The sequence below is a fragment of the Stenella coeruleoalba genome (assembly GCF_951394435.1).
Source record: "Stenella coeruleoalba genome assembly, chromosome: 12".
NCBI lineage: Eukaryota > Metazoa > Chordata > Mammalia > Artiodactyla > Delphinidae > Stenella > Stenella coeruleoalba.
Window position 1 is genome coordinate 81797675 of NC_137158.1, and position 21338 is coordinate 81819012.

The following is a 21338-nucleotide window of genomic DNA, read 5'->3' on the forward strand; positions in this document are numbered from 1 at the left end:
GACAGAAGGCCAGTGAGAGTCCTGTTACACCCTCACACTAGCCCCAGCCCCAGCCTTGGTTTTCTGGGGGCGATGCTATCAACTCCAGGGGACTGCCTGAGTGACCCGTGAATCTGGCCTCTGTCCACATGGCCAGGCCAGCCCTGGACCATGAGTTCACTCTCAGTAATTCCTCACGCCCCCCCACCCCCTTCCATGCCTCCAATCACCCTCCTGATGGGTCCAGTAATATGGGAGGGAAAGCAGGAGTTGGAGAAAAGAGAGAAACTGTCTGGAGAAAACACATTTAGCTTACAGCTTTTCTTTGTAATTGTTAATGGAATTATCCAGTCTTTGGAGTTGAAACTCTTATCACAGGTTCAAACAGAGCAATAACAGATTCTTACAAAACAGTGGATGATTCATGGTTTATAAGATTAACAATCTCATTGGAAAAAAAAAAAACAACAAAAGCTAAGGTCAACTAAAAGCTGAGCAATTAAGCATCACACACTCCAATAAGGGAGCAGTAAGGAGAAATGCCAGGATCTCATTTCCAGCAACTACCTCCATTTACTGGAAACCTGCAACCTCTCTGTCTTTAGAAACTTTTACACAAATAGAAAGGAACACAAAACAAAAGACAGAGTTTCAATGTCAACAGAGTAGACCAAACCCAATTAATAGCCTGTAAATAGTTAACATGACTTACTTTTTTATCAAGTTTCAACCAAGTAGGAAATCCTTTATTATCTACATACTGGAGGCCAAAGTACCACACTTCCCGAAGGCCGATGGTCTTAACCACCTGTGTGAAAGAGACGGGGGAGGGGGGCGAAACAGTCATGAGGAACTCTCTGGATGGCAGTGGCCCTGGGCTGCCACCATCACATGGTGCAGCAGAGCTGCCAGGAGAGCGAGGCGCCAGCTTAGACGCCGCGGCAGGCCTCCGCTACACCGTCTGTTACTAAGACATGAACCATTTACTTTTCTTTTTTTTTTTTTGGCCACACTGTGCAGCTTGTGGAATCTTAGCTCCCTGACCAGGGATTGAACCCAGGCCCCTGCAGTGAAAGCATCAAGTCCTAACCACTGGACCGCCAGGGAAGTCCCTGAACCATTTACTTTTAATATAAATTTGAGCAGATTTAGGGTTAACTTTAAATCTTATAAAATGTCACCCCTACTCCTCTGTCCTCCATTATGCGTTTCTGAGTAAAGACAGCTAGGTGGGCCACAGGGAATGGGCCGTAACCCAGGTACACCCACCGGTAAAAGTGTGTGTGTGTCACAGGTGTGACTGCACCTGTCGGGGAGCCCACATGAAAAAGGGGCTGAAAGACACCAACGTGAAGCAGAGCCTCCCCTGGATGCCCGTCTCTGCTCCTCGGCAGCTGGCCGGGCCTCCGCTCAGTGGGGTCAGGGCAGCAGCGGTCCCGGGAAGGTATAGAAGGCGGCGGGCAACAAGCTTCCAGGGAAGGGGGGGAGTGCTCAGCTTCACGCATGCCAAGGGGCGACGAGCACTTTCAACCTCCAGAAACGTGAAATTCTGATACAGGAAGGTGGAATTCAGCCCTAGGTCACAGTGCGTTTCACGTTTTTAAAATTCTCTCCAGTACTAGGACAAAAGTCTCCTGTGGTCCATTACACTGACAGCCCCACGATGGTTACTCTCGTGTCTTGAAGTCAAAAAGCAACTTGCCGTGGACACTTGTTGAATACTGTCAAAACTCTGCCGCATAGTTTTAAATTCCATGACATATAATGTTAAGCCTTTAAAAAAAAGGTTACTACTCTTCAAATATATGGCTTCTATCATATTTAAAGGGAAAGAGGGATGTACACACTAGAAATGAAAATCAGGTATCTGGAGCACTTACAATAAAAACTGAAACACCAAACAAAGTCTGCCTTGAGCCTGTCTCTGCACTGGCCTGGGCTGTGGGGCCAGATGCTTGCGGAGCTCCCGAGTCTCCGTTTACTACAGGCCAGGGAATGACCTGCTCATTCACTCCCTTCACTCACCCAAAAAAGGGGAGGAGGGACTAGACCCGAGTCCTCATCACGAAGCGACAGGAAGGCAGTTTTGACTCTTACCAGAGCTCTCCCCGCAAGTCTGGTAAAGCCCCAGTTCTGCTTTTCGTGGTAGCCAAGTATAGAGGAAGCTGACTGAAAGACCAGGTTTTCTATACCCAATCCTGCTAGTTTCCTAAACCTCCATCTCAACATCTGGATACGAAACCTGCCTCGCCTTCCTCTGCGGGCTGTCCAAAGCCGCACAAGAAAGCCCCATGTACAGAAGCCACTCTACCTCTCCTTCCACTCCATCCACCCAGCTGCAGCCTTAGCCTGGGTCTGACCGGCGTGAAACCATTTCCTGTCCACTTGACTTCCCTGCCCCGTGCCTGTCAGACCCTCGCTGATCTTCAGACTCCTCTTCGCCATCTGCTCCGATGTGGCCGGTCCCCCTTCACGGAGCCGATCAGACTCTGGAGCCGTGGACCTGACCCGGGTCCCTCACTCTCTCGGTGGAAGCCTGTCCCTGGGTTCCCTGATCTGCCACCCATCTTTACGTATGACTCTTCCGTCTACTTCCAGGACAACTGTCCTCAACGTGTTTCAAAGCCCTACTTCTCTCCCTACGGCTCCCCCAAAACAACAAAACAGAAGTAAACAACCTTCCTTTCTGCAGTCCATTCTAAAAACTGACCTGTCAGTCCTCTCTGCGAGGGAAACCCAGCATTCCTAGAAAAATACAATCACTGTTCTCTCTAATGTCCCTACCTCAGCCTAAAGCCGACACACAGCACGCAAGCCACACCTGGACGGGTGTGGGGGCCATTCCTTCATCTATGCCTCTGTGGTGTTTTATTTTTATTATTTTATTTATTTATTTATGTATTTAAATTTTTGGCTGCGTTGGGTCTTCGTTGCTGCGCACGGGCTTTCTCTAGTTGCGACGAGCGGGGGCTACTCTTCGTGGCGCTGTGCGGGCTTCTCACTGCGGTGGCTTCTCTTGTTGTGGAGCACGGGCTCTAGGCGCGCGGACTTCAGTACCTGTGGCACTCGGGCTCCGCAGTTGCGGGTCGCGGGCTCTAGAGCGCAGGCTCAGTAGTTGTGGCACACATGCTTCAGTGGTTGTGGCACGTGGGCTCAGTAGTTGCAGCTCGCGGGCTCTAGAGCACAGGCTCAGTAGTTGTGGTGCACGGGCTTAGCTGCTCTGCGGCATGTGGGATCTTCCCTGACCAGGGCTTGAACTTGTGTCCCCTGCATTGGCAGGTGGATTCTTAACCACTGTGCCACCAGGGAAGCCCCTCTGTGTTGTTTTAAATGGCACGTTTTGGGAAAGGCAAAGGCAGGGATGTGTCTACTTAAGTCAGTCTCAAGCGACAGCTGGAAAATACTATTGATACTTTCTGGTGATGAAAACAGTGAGCAGAGAGTCACGTGGCAGGAACTCCTTTCTCAGCACGTCGGGCAGCTGCAGTAGTGGGAAAGCACCACGGCCCCGCCCGGCCTCTGCGATGGTCTCTGTGAGGGCCTCCGTCACCTCGGAGCCCTGGACTAGAATCTAGTCACAGACGAAGCAACAGCACTGGGACAGGGGCTGGGGGACAGCTACTGCTGAGGAGACTCAAGTGACAGAGGGGGTAGGAGAGAATCGGACAGACTAACTACCTTCCAAGTCTCCTTCAACCGATGCCAGTTAAGGACCACATTTCAGTGACTGGCAGCTGGGCCCGTGGATGAGCTTCCGAGACCTAGAAGCGCATCAGGTGGAGCAGCAGAGAAAGGACGCAGAGCCCCGCGCAGCCCGCAGCCCCTCCCGGATGTCCGTTCAGGAGGAAACATGCCCGGCGTGGCGGAGGGGCGCCGGCCCACGTGCGCCGACGGGGCCTGAGCATCCCCGCCTCACCACACCACGGCGGAGGTATGAACAAGCGGATCTTCAAAGAGCGAGGTGCAACTGGGGTCAAGGCTGTGGAGACGGCCTTTCCTGCCAGGCCTCTGCGTCCACAGTTCTAACACAGACCGAGTCATGTTCCGCTGACCCACGAGCGGTTCCAGGAGCGGTTCCACAGGTCCGCTCCAGCCTCAAGTCCTCAGATTACAGGGTATTTCACAACAGGAACACACAATACTGAAAAAAATTCCAACACTAACTCTGGTGACTGAGGGGCGCGCTAGCTGCAGGCAGCGCTGACCCGAGCCCCCGCTTCCTCCCCGTCCGTGCTCTCACCACTGCCCCCATATGGTGCCAGGATTTTCTTTCAGGAGAAACCCTTAGATTTCCACCCCAAGTCCAGTCCCGCCCCAGGCAGTAAATGTCTTTATCGTTATCAGGTGAGGCACGGCCAGGGAATGGCCTCAAAATCACAGCACAGGGAGAGCGGGACCCCTCCGCTGAGGTGTGAGCCCCCAGGCCCTGCTCACTGGCTTGGGGAAATTAACCTGCTGGGTGCTGGCTTTGGGGATGAAAGGGAGAGCCCATCAGGCCCAGGGTGAGTCACCTATAGTTTCTACATTTGCCAGGACTCCGCTCCACTTTCCAGTTTGGTGCTCGGATGCAGAGCATGGCTTGGCCGACCGGCGGGGCCTCTCAGGAAGGCCGCCGACGGTGCAGGTGCCTGTGAACGCACACCCTGCCCCGGCGCCCTACTGGGTCCTCAGTCCCAGAGCAGAATTTACAAAGCCCAGAAAGGTAGCTCTCGCTCTGTCTAAAGCTTGGAACCGTTTCATGGAAGAGTTATCACGGCCCTCACGGTGGTGCACCGCGCTTATTAGAACTCTGCGTCACCTTCAGCTTCCATGAAGAGAGGGGCAGGAGCGCGGCTGGGCTGTTACCTGGCTGGAGGGAAGGGTGTGTGCTGACCTCCGAGGGGCTCAGGACTCTGCGGCTGCAGGGAGTGCTGGAGAGAGGCCGCCTGGCCCCATGCTGTCCTCCACTGCACCCCGGCCGCGAACCAGATGGCAGGAAACGGCCAGGGGGACCGTGGAGACCCCAGCGGGAGAGGCGGCAGCCAGAGCTCTCGGGTGAGGCTCCGGCTCGTGAAGACTGCACGGCGCCCCTTCTCCTCGGGACTGAGAACAGGGGCCCCCCGGGGAGAGTGTTTACGGCAGCTGAACCCCGCTGGCAGGGTCTACTCCACAGCGAGAAGCTAGCAGCCAACCAAGGTAGTAAATACGCTCGGCAAAGTGATTCCGATGCTGCAAACACTCTTTTCTACCTGGGAACCCGCTCTCTCAAGTTCACAGAAACCAACCTGATCGAAAAGCTGTTTTCCTGTTGTATTTGGCTGGATGGCGAACTCCAGCTCCGCGTCCATGGTGGTAACTCGGACGTTGATCTAGAAAACAGAATGGAACACATTACACTTAACCGGGTGTTTTTAATAATCTCCGAGTGCCCCACCTGAACTCAACGGTCCTGGGCAACGTGGTGAGAGTATGTCCCTCCTCCGCACCCATTCTCATACCTGTCACCACACACAGACACACACCCCCAACCCCAAAACACACACCACCCCCCAGCTCTGTGCCTACGCGTGCAGTCTGGATCCAAATGTGTGCCCTCGTGGCTTTAATAAAGCACAGGCGCGCTCAGGCCTGTTTTTCTACAAAATACTTTGATAACCGTCAACATATTTTCCATACACCGTCTCATATTCTGGCCCCACGACAGCTAAGTGAAGCCGCCTCTGGGCGTTCACACCAAGTCTGTAAGTGACGGGAGAGGACAGAGGAGGGTCTGTGCACCATGCTGCCAGCAACTTCAGAAACCACCTCGACAGTGAAGAGAGAAACGGCGAAATGGTCACAGACACATCGGAGAGGACAGAATACTATGTAGTAATCTGAAAAGGTAATTATGAAGACAGTGGGAACATGGAAGCATTGCTAGCATAGTAAGGTCACAAGGTGGTAGTGATGGGAAGGCCTGAAACAATGTCTCTAATAGTGCCATATTGGTGGTTTAAGGAAATTTATTTCAAGGTCATTTTCCAATTTATCGCTTGAAAAAACCCAGAATTTGCTAGCATATGGAAAACATGCAAATCTAGCTACCTTATATCACGGTCCCAAAGGAAAATAACACAGCAGCTATAATGCTTAACATTAAGAAATGCTTGCTTCTCACTATTTTTCACGTGAAATATATAAATAGCTGGATAGACATATATTCCAAATTCGTCCTAACACAGAAATGTAACGAGGACACAGACTGACTGACTGTATTTATTATTTTAAAAAATTTATTTATTTATTTATTTAATTTTTGGCTGCGTTGGGTCTTAGCTGCGGCCACGCAGGATCTTCCTTGCAGCATGCAGGATCTTTTGTTGCAGCGTGCGGGCTTCTCTCTCTAGTTGTGGCTCGTGTGCTCAGTAGTTGCGGCGCATGGGCTTAGTTGCCGTGCAGCATGTGGGATCTTAGTTCCCCAACCAGGGATTGAACCCGTGTCCCCTACATCGGAAGGCAGATTCTTAACCGCTGGACCACCAGGGAAGTCCCCTAAATGTATTATTTAGCTTCCTGATATAAGAACTAAAAAGTGGCGAGTTCCGAACGTGTGTCATGCCTTGGCTGGATACTTAGACTCTGTCTAAGTTGAACAAAAATTAGTCTTTACAAATCGAAAATCCCCTAACACTCAAGACTGTGATGATTGAGAGATACTTTGACACACATACAGCCTGTCTTAAAGGTTCTCTGACTGATATAACATATAGAGAAGTCAGGCATAATTTTCCAGATTTTAATAAACGTTTCCTCTCCAATCACAAGTCTACAAATTAAAGAACTGAAGTTTACTGAGAAGACTAGGCACATTTTGGATTCTTCAAGTTTATTAAAATATAAAAACCTAAGTTTCTTCCTTTTCCTGCCAGCAATAATTTAAAGAAATCACAAAATGGCTGCTCTCTCAATTACGGTTCCAAGGGCACATGAGAGAGATGTGAGAAGCAGCCCCAAAGTCAAATGTTCTGTAACAAACGCAGCTCCAAATTAAATTACACTCATAAGCCCACAATGACTGTCACACTCGAAACTGAAGTGGAGGGACGCGGGGCTGACAAGTGCTGGGCCTCAGATACGCTCTTCTTTCTCTGTTACCTACTGATTCAGAAACTGAACCACCAAACAGTGTGTACCGAATGCCACTACCCTGGTTAAGGTGCATATAAGAGACCAGAGGTTCACGAGTAGGAGATTTCAGACTCTAACACCTACATCTCGATCACCTCTAAATTTGAGGACCAAGAAAAAAATGTCACCTCTGGAAACCAATGCTAATAATTAACATAAAAAAGTGATCGTCACACTACTTTTAACCATTTTGCAAACTCATTAACAGGAATTTAGAAAAAAACTGAGCTGGTTCATATTTGACTCAAAGTTCACACAACTCTTTGAAAAAGCAAAGAACCCGCAAAATGAATACTTTGCTGAGATTAGATGTAACAAGCCAGTAGTATGTAGAAAGTGAACTCAAGTGGATTGGGAAGGTCTGCGCAACCCATAAAAACTGCACCTCCCATCAGAGGCACTTAAAATGACCATCAGGGCTTCCCTGGTGGCGCACTGGTTAAGAATCCGCCTGCCAATGCAGGGGACACGGGTTCGAGCCCTGGTCCGGGAAGATCCCATATGCCATGGAGCAACTAAGCCCATGGGCCACAACTACTGAACCTGCGCTCTAGAGTCTGAGAGCCACAACTACTGAGCCCACGTGCCGCCAACTACTGAAGCCCGTGCTCCGCAATAAGAGAAGCCACCGCAATGAAAAAAGGCCACGCACCGCAATGAAGAGTAGCCCTCGCTCACCGCAACTACAGAAAAGCCCGCGTGCAGCAACAAAGACCCAACACAGCCAAAAATAAGCGGAAAAAAAAAAAAAATGACCATCAGCAGCTCCAGTGAGACATTCCGCCAAGCTTCACTTGCTCTGGTCTTTCCAGGAACTTCCTTCCCTGAGCTGCAACACCCAGGCAATCCTGCAGTCTGGTGTATGGCCGCAAACAAAGGGGTCAAGCCAGCGATCAGGCTAAGCTCTTCGGGCTGCAGTCACAGGCACGGCTGGGACCAGTGTCGGGAGGCAGACAGCCTTCCCCTCCGCTGTGCCCACCAGCCCCGTCGGAAAGAGCAACCCCCAGCTCTGATCTGGGGAGGCACCAAAATGTCCATTTTCAGACACCCCCTAAAATTACAAAAGCAAGGTAATTTTAATCAATATATGTGTATCTCATTTACAGTGCATGGTCTACAATCTTGAGACCAAGGTTGAGACGGGAGAACTCGTGAAAGCTAAACACTCGAATGAACAGCACGTTAACGATCTCCAGCCAAGCTGCCCTGCAGGATTGGGCGCGTGTCCCTTGACTAGTCGTCACCCTACTCGCGTCTCTCATGGGGTCGGGGGTGAAATGCTATTCTGGGCCAGCACGAGTGTTCCTTCTGCGAGACTACCTCAAGGACTGCAGGATGTTTAGCATCCCCGAGCCCACCCACTAAACACCAGGCATCCCCAGTCCTCTAAAAGTACCCCCAACACACACACGCACCCCAAAATGCCCTCTGGATACAGGGGATGCTCCTACCCTGACTGAGGATCGCAGCACAGCACTGCCTTAATCAGCAGCATGTTAAGCTGGTCCATGTTTAGAAAGACTATTAAGATTCTTTTAAACTTTACGGATCTGTAATAATGTACTGAGATACAGCATAAACTTTCATCAAAGTTTAAGATGGAACATTTACTCAGACGACAGGACCATTTATATTCATGTTTTGGTCCACTTAGCCAGGGGCTTTAGAAGAAATCAGGCTTTGGCATATTAAGGAAACACACCTAAATCCCAACTCTCCTTTTTATTATCCTGTTAGGTTTCCTTGGTAATCAATTGGGTTTTTTTGTTTTGTTTTTTTACAATATGTGGTTTTAATTATTTATTTATTTATGGCTGTGTTGGGTCTTCGTTTCTGTGCGAGGGCTTTCTCTAGTTGCGGCAAGCGGGGGCCACTCTTCATCGCGGTGCACGGGCCTCTCACTAGGGCCTCTCACTATCGCGGCCTCTCTTGTTGCGAAGCACAGGCTCCAGACGCACAGGCTCAGCAGTTGTGGTTCACGGGCCTAGTTGCTCCGCAGCATGTGGGATCCTCCCAGACCAGGGCTCGAACCTGTGTCCCCTGCATTGGCAGGCAGATTCTCAACCACTGCGCCACCAGGGAAGCCCCTCAATTGTTTTTAGGGAACTCAATGTGTACCTGGAAAAAGCTGGCACTCGTGTTTGCAGTGGCGCCACAGAAATAAAGTGGGATGACATGGTTGTGCACGATAAATGTGAGAATGGTCCCACGAAAAGCTGGAGGTCCAGGGTAAAACGTATCACCACACAAACCCAAACCACATGCAAAGGCTGGAGAAAAGCACACGGTTTGCAATTTTTATTGTCTTCGTATCTCCCCCTAGATCACACACTTTTCTCAAAGGCAATATTCTCTGAAGGCAGCAAAATCACATAGCAATGTGCGGTACAGGTGTGTACAGTATGCAGTTAGTCATTTAAAATCTACCCACCAAAAGGGCAATGTTTATGCCAGGCTGGTCAAAATACTGAAACCCTTTCTAACATTCTGCTCTGTTTGGTGGGGGCAGTGGTGATAGAAGTTTAATTCTGCCCATGTACCCCAACCCATTACGTACACACAGAGAGCCATGTGGTTGGTGTAGATGATAATTTAGTAATTCACGTCTCTCCTCCAAATGCTACTCCTTTTGAAGCTATGGCACAAAGCTGTAGTTACAGTTCCAAAATGTTAGAATCTAAAAGGAACCAGACATAATCATAGTCCACTATTTATAATGGAAATTCATAAGTTTCAGTATGAGAGTTACATTAGCACTCTACGGATATAAAATTACAGGTTTTTTTTTAAAAACAGCTATACACTGGGTCAGAATTTTAGAGTAAGATAATGTATCCTAGACACAAAACTTGGTATTGAAGGTGTCTGAACCCCTTGAGGAAAATGAGGTTTTTAGTGAGTATTTGTGTGTTTTTCACACTGACCATATTCAGCAGAAAAATCTTTCTTCTTTTTTGCCTCTGATAGTAGCCAGCTTAGTAGGAGTTTTCATTTCAATAAGAGAGGTAGGTTTCTGATCTATTACTAAAGTATCAGTATATGCAAGAGACAAATGCCTAAAAACAAAAATAGCAATGAATTTCGTCTTATTTCTAAAACAAGAACTAATGAAACTAGCCAGTAAAGCTTCTTAAATTTAAGCAAAACACCAGGCACTTTTTTTTTCATGAATATAATGACTGGTGTTTCACAGGTATGTGCACCAGGCCACTTAACTATATAATGCGTATCTCGTTTAACATCAGGATTCAACACATAAACCCACCTACCTTTGCCTTAGTTAATGAAGATGATGAACACCTAATTGTAATACTCCCTAATTTCCTTCTGCTTAATAATCTACCCTTTTAAAAATGCTATTTGCTATTCTCATTATGGGTTAGCTCAGCTCAAAACTACCATCAACAGGCTGAGGAACCATAATAGCTTTCACCTTCTGCTCCCAGCCCACTGCAGCAGGTCGGCACCGTGCGTGCCTTCGAGGCACCAATCAGTGCCTCCTGGGGGGTGGGGGGGGGTGCGGCGGCCTGCCACTTACGACTTAAATAGGTGGCCCTCAAATAGATGCCACACACCCCAGTCCTTCAGGACTAACCATTAGAATCCCCAGAGCAGCTTCTCAAACACCTGAGTTTCTGGGCCTCAACCCAAGAACCTGTATTTTTTAAAAGCCACTCAAATGATTTTGAGGACCAGCCAGATTCACTGACCCCTGGAACAGTGGGCGAGAGCCTGGGAGCCCTGAGGCCCCATGGCACGGTGACCTGTGAAGGTCTTCCTCCCTGGGGCCTCAGCTCTCTGATCTGCAAAGAGAGGGTCTGGGTTAGATGACCTGAGTCCTTTCCAGCTCTGAAATGCTCGGTCTAAAGTCCAAAGGCCCAAGGTGAGATGCAATTGGAGCTAGAGCTGTGCACATGCAGAGGGAATGGGAAGGTTCATGAGAAAATAAGTAACTACATGCCACTATTACGAGCCGGCTGGGAGGCTGTTTTCATGGACAAAGGAAAAGCTCACACCTGTTTTCACATTTCCAAGGACAGGGATGTAACTCTCTAACCAGACACAGAGGATAGAACAGGTTTTATTGCTCCAATGCAACTGACAGCTCTTTTTCCAATAAAAAAGGGAATTAAAGGTGTTAAACCCCAAGCTGTTTTTTAAAAATATAAGTTCAATAACAATTCACCCTATTAAAATCAAATGAATCCACCGTCCCCGCTTTGCTGGGCAATCACGGGACACAGGCCTGACAGCAGGCGGTGGGCAGGATCGCCTCCGGGCCTAGCCCCAGTCTGAAGGAGGCACTCCCAGCTCCTTTATAAAATGGAAATGACTCTATCTGTAAGGGATCTTCTAACATTCTGTAGCTTAATTATAGGAGTGGCTTCTGACACCATCCAAATCACTGGCTGTGTAGTTTCTGCAAAATTATCTGAATTTAAAGAGAGAGGGACAAAGCATGGTGGGTGGGAAAGCAGTATTTTCGGGTCACACAGGTTAAGGTTCTCTATTTCTTTTTCTTTCTTTCTTTCTTTAACTGAAAGGCTCTGAGAGTCTTTGCTGTATTAATGCAAATTGTGAAATTCCAAGATGGTGCCTCAGTCTAGGTCTCCCAGATTCTTCTGCCTACAGGTTTTTTCCCATGGAATATCCCAAAGGACCAGTATTTTTCAGAATACACTTTGGAAGAACATGATTTTTGAGTCTTCTCGGTTTCATTTTATCAAATTGGTATCTAAAATGCCTTCTAAATGTCTAAGAGATGTAGAAAAGATACTGAGTTGACAATAAAATACTGTATTTTACTTCTAACCCATGTATGATTGCTGAATTTTTGGCTGTCAAATTATCTCACTCATTTTCCGCATTTTGGTAAATAAATCTAGTCCTGCAGTTTTTCCTTTGAGAAATGTCTACTTCCTCCTGAACTACTTTAAACTTCATGTAAGAAAACCTCCCGCCCCCATCACACTGTTTACAGAATAAATTCACACCACACTAAACACCAAGGCAGGAGGGAAAAGTTCAAGACCAGTTCTTCCACAAACTTTACAGACAAGCAGCCGTTTTACATCTTCTTAGACTAACCAGGTTTAGGTAATTTTAGTAGCCAGGACACTGCAGGGGAAATAAAAGTTTGCAGTGATTTTCCTATGTACGCGGAATCAGGAAAACCATGAAAGGGAAATTCAAAGAGTAACGTCTGAATGCTTGAATTGCAGGCAGTGGATTCAGTGACGACAGATTAATCCCTGTATTATCACACCTGCATTTACTCAAAAATTAGTCTGAGTAGAACTATCTAAGCACCGCCAGGATTACACTGAGAGCTGGACCTTTCGCGGTCATTTAAAGTGGCCGTGCTGTTTCCCAACATTCCAGCCTCTTCTGCAGGTGCCACTTCAGCAACTTCTGCAGCTTTCAAATATCTGGGTAAGACCTTTCAAATACTTCGAGAGGCTCTGACAGGAAGTAGTATGGTAAACTTTCTCCCACAAATGGGGGAAGAAACGCAGGGGAGTATGATGAGGAAAAATTCTCACAACTGAAATGAATTATAAAACCTTCTTCAGATGCTACTTGGTTCACTTAATTGAATAATTAGAGACATTGTATTTTGATTTTCATCGAGTCATTACTCTTTACAGCAGCTTTGTTGAAATACAACTTACATCCCATAAAATTCACCCATTTTAAAATATGCAACTGAGTGGCCTTTAGCAACTTCACAGAGTTATGCAACCAATCCCACTATCTAATTTTAGAACATTTCATCACCGCAAAAAGAAACCCCATGCCCACTGGCAGTCACTCCCATAACTCCTTCCCCCCAACCCTGGCAACCAAGAATCTACTTTGTGTCTCCACAGATTTCCCTATTTTGGACATTTCATAGAAACAGAATCATACACTATGTGGGCTTTGGTGACTTGCTTCTGTCACTTAACATGTTTTCAAGATTTATCCAGGTTGCAGCATGTATCAGCCCTTCATTCCTTTTTTTTTTTTTTTTTACTGCCAAGTAACATTCCCCCGTCTGGATGTCTCACTTTTGTCTCTATATACATTCATTGCTGATGGACATTTGGGTTGAGGATCTTACTGCTTTCTGTGCTGCTTTAGTGATTATAAATATGAAACAGCTGGAAAACAAGTCATTTGAACTAGACTATGGTCAATTTGCTGTTCAAATTGATAAGAAAACAATGTTAGGGGCAAACGAAGATGAAAGAAAATGAATTTTTTAAAACTAAAATTCAACTTCAGTTCACTGTTTCATTTAAGTTGTGAGTAAAAATATGCTACGTTCTCAGGAAGAAGGTGCCACAGCTGCTAAACAAACCGCTGTGACCACAGCAGGAAACACGTCTCCTCCAGGTGCACACTTGCGCTCCCCTGAGGCCAGCAGTCATTCCAGCCGCAGGAACTGTAGTCAGCCCCTTCCGTTAACAAACCAGGAGCCAGCTCGGGGCAGAGGGGAGAGCCCAGGCTTTTGTAAATTTTGAGCAGCAAACTGAGTCTTGTTTCACATTTAACTCCAATTGGTGCCGAACTCGTCATCGCCCAGCACCCAATTAAAGTACCAAAAACAATTTTTTTTACCGGAACGCTATCTTTGAATTTGGCTTTCTTGGACGAACATTAACCCCTCCAGAGCCCTGCTCACTGCGGCAATACCAGACAGGCTTCATGAAGGCTGGTGTCTGTTAGCAAGTGCACAGGAAGCATGGTCAGCCACATCTCATATGCTACTCTCCCCAGGCCCTCAGTGCTCCTCAAACTTGAACACACAAAGGAATTACCTGGAGAGCTTGTTGAAACAGTTTCCTGGGCCCCAGGCCCAGAGATTCTGACTCAGGAGGTTGGGATGGGCCCATCCGTCTTCAGCTCCTCCCATCTCATAAGCAAGGCCACACCCACACAGACCCTGCCCTCAGGGAAAGAGGCTAGGCTAGGATCCTGAACAAGCAAACGGCCACAACTCCTCCTGGCAAGATTAACGTATGCACTGCTACTATTTATACTCCATTATGTGAAAATACCTTTACTAGACTTTCGTTCAGTACTAGACCTAAACTCGCAGACAGGTTTTTCTTAATGAAACTGTATCTCTACAGAGGGATGCCAATTTTTGTACTCTCTTTGGATCCTGATCTCCTTATCTTTAAGATAAAAATCAGTCTCATGAACATACTGCAGCTCAATAAATCACAGCATTAGCGATGACACACAGTGGTCATTTACAAATAATAATCACCCTCTGTAAAACATTACCAGTAACTCAGCAAACCTTAATCAGCTTAATGTAGAAATGCAGACCTGTGAATTTAGCCAATTTAGAAGGCAAAGTTGGAAAGCCCCAAAGGCAATGGATTTTTTGTTTTTTAGCTCTTCTTATCACTAACCCTTTACAGGCTGTCACAGTCATGGCTAATAGAGATAAGTTTGTTTCTATCTATTAAATAAAATGTTTGTCTTAGTTAAATGTGCAACACTGCTCCCAGTAACACTGTTTATATAAACAACAAAATTCTATAAAAGTAGTTGCCATTAAAAATCCAATGACCATAGTTTACATCGTTATAGTTTCTAATAAGCACGCTGTTCTTTAGAAGTGTCCAACTTCTAAAGTGGACACTTTAGTGTGTCCACTTTAAAGTGTCCTTTCTATTCAAGAAAGGCAGCTGAGAAAACACCCTGTTGTACACCATTCTTTTAAGCATGGAGAGATCAAAATAAAAACCAATGTCAAAATATTAAAACACTATACAGAGAGAAGACAAGTAAAACAGAAATGTGGTTCTTAAAACACAACCTTTCATTAACTGGAGTCAAGTCCGTAGTAACCTGATACTGACTGTACTGGCAGACATCAACTCTGCTGTCTGTCAGGAGGGAGGCATCGGTCTTTGTAAAATGCTGCCAACAACAGCAGTATCCACGTCACCGGGTGCCTGAAGGCAAGCTGGCCTCAAAGTTAGAAACTTCAGGGGTACATGCGTAAGCTCGACCTCTTAACACCAGACTTCTTGAGGTTTACTGACCTTCAGAGAAGATGTGAATAACAGTATATCTTACTAATAACGCTATGGCAAACCTAACCACCAACGGATAATAACTTTTTAAAATTAGTCCTTTTTTTTGCGGTACGCAGGCCTCCCACTGTCGTGGCCTCTCCCGTTGCGGGGCACAGGCTCCGGACGCGCAGGCTCAGCGGCCATGGCTCACGGGCCCAGCCGCTCCGCGGCACGTGGGATCTTCCCGGACCGGGGCATGAACCCGCGTCCCCTGCATCGGCAGGCGAACTCTCAACCACTGCGCCACCAGGGAAGCCCTAGTCTTCTTTTCTGAGGTTAAAGAAGAAACTGAGTGAAGGTGAAGAAAATGGCTTGTTAGGCTTAGGAAAAATTATCAAATGCCAAAGAAAACTGGCCATCTAGCTCCACAAATCTTGCAAAAAGTCTACGGAATTAATCAGAACACAAAGTGCCAGGCGATGCAGTAAGAATTCTGCGCACCACCATTTTGTCTGTAGCACAGCCAACAGACACAAACTCATATTCTAATCAAGTATTCATGTAACTGTACGATCCCAGGATAATAAATACACCAGCCTTTTATTGCCTAGTAATAGGAATAATAAAACCATCGAATGTTAGGGCTGACAAGAGTCCACTCGAGACAACTCCTAAGGAGGTCGAAGTGCTGGCCCGCAGTTCCTGTTATCCGCACTTCCCAGGAGTCACAGACCGGTGCTATGCCCAGGGCTACACAGTCTGGAAAGTCACCGAGAAGTGGGGGGGGGGGGGGCAGTGCCTGTGTCGGCCGCTCCCAGCCTCCCTCCCGCTGTCCATCTCAGAGCTCCAGATACTCCAACCCCTGTGGCTGTGGTCGCTCCCCCAGCAGGAAAACTCAAGCTCTGCGACGTGCGTACTGATGCTCACAGTTGATGAGAATAACTCCCAATTCCCTGTAGGTGCTATCTATCAAGAAAGTGAATTAACCTACCACAACCGAGTGCCTCAGGCGAGGTCGTGGACCTTCGGGAGTCCAACAACCCTGCCCTCCCCGCCCACTCCTTCTCCACCAGGTGTGAAAAAGCGGCCGTGGATTCGTGTCCGCCCAGCTGCTAATCACTAATGAAAAGTAAGGTCGTAACTACAGAGTTCAGTGTCAAACGAGCCAAACTGACTCTTATAAACCACAGAGCTGTAAGCAGTTTCTTAGCTCACGTCTTCCGAGAATCACAACGCCCTAGGGTAGGCACTTCATTTTACAGAGAATTCAGTACCACTTTAAGGAGTACTGAGGATAACTTAAAGGTAACCATGAAAACCAACACTACACACCCCTCATCTCCTTTTCCAAGCTGCTCTCCTCCGCCACCATTAGGCTAAGCTTACAGTGTAAAAGCGAAGTCCTTAATACGCTGTGGACAATGACAGGGCAGAGTGAAACATGAAAGCCGGGCCTCGGAATTTCCCAACAACTTCTGTTTCGGGTATCTACGTTACGTTATACTGTATACCCTGTTTTTATGTTATATACGTGTATATGTTCTAGGTAGAAGAATTAAAAAAGGGAGGAGGGGTAACTGTTTCGTAGGGTGACTCTAAATGGGTATTGCTTGGTGAGAGGTAAAAAGTTATCCTAGTCTGACTACCTTCTTTTAAAGGCTGAGAAACTGCGGCCTGGAAAGGCTTATGCAATTTCCTTACCTACTAAAACTGTTTATATTTGTATAGCTCTTACATGTTAGTCCTAAAGTTGTATCTTTCAATGTAAGTCAATGACTTTAAACTTTTGAATTGAAAAGTTTGTATTTTCAAACTCCAGGGTGAAAATTATGTGAAGTATATATACAGACAGATATAGATAGGAAGAGCTCAGATCCACTAATATCCATCGCATAATTTCGAGAACATGAAATGAACTCCCAAGTCTTTCTAAACAGCTCCTTTTGCCTCTGAAAGTAAGCCACTTCCTGCCCCCAGACCCACTTCCTGTCAGCCAAGCCTGCTTAGCGATACAAAAAGTGAACAAACCAGTCCTGTCTGTACGCAATATAACTAGAGAAAAATCATGACCTTAGGGCTGGAAGGGAACTTTCTGAACAGTCCCACTAAAAAGAGGGTCACAGTTCCCTCCTCTACTGTAAAACCGGGGTTTGGGAAACAGCTTGTGCTAAGCCCTCCCCACTGTTCACCAGGCTAAGGCACTAATTTTGGAAGGAGGAAATGGAAGGCAGTAAGAAACCGCTTTCCAAGCACCTGACAAAATGAAAGGACTGTCATTCTCACCCAAGTTCCAAATCCGTGCTGCAGGGTAACACTGGTGGGGATTTCCTTACCTGCTAATGGCATGTAAAAATAATATTCCTGATACCTATTGGCTGTCGATTTTTAAGATCTTTTTTGGGGAGTGTCTGTAAGTAGGAACTGATTTCTTCTACACGGGGAATGACATACACCCTGTGTGTAAATTTAAACTAGGACACTTGGACACCACTTTCCACAGGAAGGGGTAAATACATAATCAGAGAATGTTACATTCTGCAAAAGAAACTGTTCCTTTCTAGAAACACAAATAATCATTATCCCTCTCTCCTCTTCCCGCCCCAAGGGAGGCAAAATAAATGATCGTTCAAGGTCACTTTATCTGACAAGCTGCTGAAGCCTCGATTCTGTAGTATGTCATTTCAGTTTTACTAGGTGTGTCATACATATTTCAGCACCGATTTAGTTCACTGAAAAGTGAGGTTAATTATATCCACAAACTTAGGATCCCATAAAAGACGCAAAGGAAGGGACAGGGCCAAGAGGGCTAGCACGTGGTAGATGCATTTTAATTCCAGGCTCGTAAAGCATAGGAAATTAAAGGCCTACAGACTCATTCCACCTGGAGTGGACTGTTTTCTTTGTAAATTTAGAAGTCTGTGAAGAGTTTTCTAATCTGATGGGAGGAAAGCCTATGGAAGAATGAAAGTGTCAAAACAACATAATTCCTTTGCTAACCTGCTGTTTTAGGGAAGGGCATATAAAATAAGCCATACTTAAACCTGCGCCATTTCTGAAATAAATCTTTGCCCCTAGTTAAGATCACATGTGCCGTAATATTTTGCAGTATTAAAGAACATTTCTCCTATAAGGAGCTTAGATAAGATATATCTGAACTTGACCAAAAAGTCTTTACTTTTGCTATCTATCAAAAATAGAGAGTAAGACCCCAATAGCTTTATTTTTTAAAAGTCCAAGCTAAATCAGCCAGCTAACAAAATCTGCTCGAATAAGCCACTTCAACTGAATTTATGCTTTTTTAAACCACTCTCTGAAATTATGCGAAGTTTAAAAAAAAAAGACCTCTTCAATTCGTACTCTGTCCCAATCAAGCATGCTACATCCCGAGTGGGCTCAGAATTACGCACCTAATTCCCTGATTGGGAGTAATGCTCTCGCCCACCTCGCCCCTGCAGCTCACGGGCTGCTGCATTTACTCAGGGTCTCAGCCCCTCACAGCCTGCCCCCATCCCCAGTCCCAGCACTGACTGCATACTCATCTCTTAAAACGGCTGCATACAATTCCACTAAGTAATGCCCCACACTTGAGTGTGCTCACTTCCAATTTTCAGCTTTGAGAATGCTGCTATTGAGACAATGACCTATTTCTAGTTGGGTCACCCCCTCCCCCATCAAAAAAAAAAATCGTGGGAATACAGAGCCGTATTGGAACTAGCCGGGAACAAACAGTTCTGTGCGTTTCCAAGTCGACTGCAATTCTGACTAGAGCTCTCCTTTAATAAAAGGTGTGTGGAGGGCGAGAGGGCCCAGGTGGGATTAAATCAGTCCCTCATCTGATCAGAACACCAAAGGTCTAAGAACTGCGGTTCTGCTCCGGGGATCCATGGAGAACTGCTCCCTGGGACCCAGCAGCAGGCAGGGCAGGCTCCCCGGGAACCCAGACCCCAGGGGAAGGAGCGTCCCTTCCCGCTTTCTCTCTCTAGTGACTCACGGATTTGGTGATTTGAAAAGTGACAGCATCTTTCCCTTCCACCACTATAATATGCTTTTAAAAAACCACCTTTTGGGGCTTCCCTGGTGGCGCAGTGGTTGAGAGTCCGCCTGCCGATGCAGGGGACACGGGTTCGTGTCCCGGTCCGGGAAGATCCCACATGCTGCGGAGCGGCTGGGCCCGTGAGCCATGGCCGTTGAGCCTGTGCTCCGCAACGGGAGAGGCCACAACAGTGAGAGGCCCGTGTACTGCAAAACAAAAAAAAAAAAAACCCCCAAAAAACCCCCACCTTTTTATTTTGAAAAATTCGAAACATTCACAAAAGCAGAGAGAACAGTGCGACGAGCTGGCGTGTGCTCTGCATCCACCTGCGACACGGCTACTTCTCTTCCAGCGTTCTTGACTCATTTACTCCTTCTACCACTTAAAACATTTTTTTTTTCCTGGCACATTTTAAGACCATTGTGTATCATTTCACTTGTAAAAACTTTGGTATGTAGCCCTAATGGACTTTAAATATGAATATATTTTAAGCTTACACACACACATATATATAAGCATACACATATATAAAACCACCACACCACTGTCATAGCCAACATAATTAAAAACTATTCCTTAATATTTAAACTTTAGTCAATAGTCAACTGCTCCCCATTGCCTCAAAACTCTCTTTTTACAGTTGATTTGTAAATCATATAATGCCCTTTGGAGCTTTGTCATCCCATTATATTTCCAAACTGCCCTGTTTGGCCACTTTCTTAATAAACATCAAGTTTCCCCCACCTTATCTCCCCATCTAAGTCCCACTTAAGTGTCTCACCCAAATAGCAATGTATTATGTAAGCAGATACTTGAACGCCCAAGAAACAACATCCGTAATTATGTAACCAAGGCAATGAAACATCTCAACAAGGATACTAGGCTAACATACATATTACATTTTCACAAATAAAGAGGTGGTTCCAGTTTAAAATTTGTCCTAAGCTTTTACCAAGTGATCTGTGATTCAATTTGCTCTTTAAAAATGTAAGGAACAAGGGTAACAGGAGAGGCCACACAGTGAGAGGCCCGCGTACCGCAAAAAAAAAAAAAAGTAAGGAATAAGACTGGATATCCTTCTAAGACTTATTTTATTAAAAAAACCTATAGATGCAATAATTGTACAATAGGCAAAATATTATTCAAAAAGTATAAATTTCACCAAACCACATGCTTGAGAAATGATGGAAGAATCCAAGCAGGTATGGCAAATGACGACATACTTATCACCAAACCTAGGTGAAAACAGGTCCTTGGAGAAATATCAACTTGGTTCGTGGTGCAATGTCAAGTGATTTACCAAAAAACAAACAAAAATATGTCACGCTCTGCCCATTCCTAAGTCACTCTGCCCAACGGTTTCAACTCTTCACGCAACAAGAGTCAGTGGAAAGAACAAAACTACCTGTACCTCTTGGCAAAGCCGGGATGAGAACTGACCTCAGCTCCCACCACTCCCTGACAGCAGGTATTTGTCTTCTCCACTACAGTGCGGGCGTCTTGAAAGCAGGTACTGCTCCCCTTTTGTGCACCAATGTATCCCCAGGACCTAAAAAACCTGGCTGGCGCACAGTAGGTACTCTACTTGTTGAATGAACAAAGGAATTTTATGGAGGGATGTGGGAGCAGGAGAAAGGGGAGGCCCAATCTATTGCATTATTAGTCTAAGTCAGAAAAAAAAAATGCCCATCATGAGGTATGAAAGCTTTTAATCGGATTAGAATTCAGTAGTTACAAGTGGAGTTGGCCACCTTTACTCTGTCCTCTGTGCCAGGCAGGTCCTCGGATCCTGCTTCCCAGATGAGGAAGCAGGGCTCAGGGAGGTTGGGATGCTCGCCCGAGGTCGCCCACTCAGAGGCAGGCCTGTTCACCTGCTCGCTCATCCTCCTTCCCTGTATTTATCTGCCAATAAAGCAAGCATTTAAAGTTTGTTCTAGAAGCAGATAATGATGCTTTCTCTTCCCCCAAAGCACTTGGCTTCTCACTTTGTGGCCAGGAAAGATAGAAAGCAAAGAAACAAGTATCTGTCACTGTTCAGGGTAGAAATAAGTTGAAGTAAATAAAGCAGCAAGGGGTAGACAGGGAGGGGCTCTACCAACCGGGGATCAAATTATAAAACTATCTACACTCAAACTTTCAGACACAGACAATAGTTAATT

General features: G+C 46.3%; 1 protein-coding gene across 1 annotated transcript in view; it reads right to left on the reverse strand.

Annotated features, from left to right (window-relative positions):
- The window catches only part of EZR (ezrin), a 49339-nt gene that overhangs the window by 19029 nt on the left and 8972 nt on the right, over positions 1–21338 (reverse strand). Inside the window, exons 3-4 of the mRNA XM_079938698.1 lie at positions 5244–5327; positions 692–787 (exon numbers count right to left, since the gene is read on the reverse strand). Coding sequence (XP_079794824.1) covers positions 692–787; positions 5244–5327 — 180 coding nt within the window. The remainder of the gene's footprint in view (positions 1–691; positions 788–5243; positions 5328–21338) is intronic.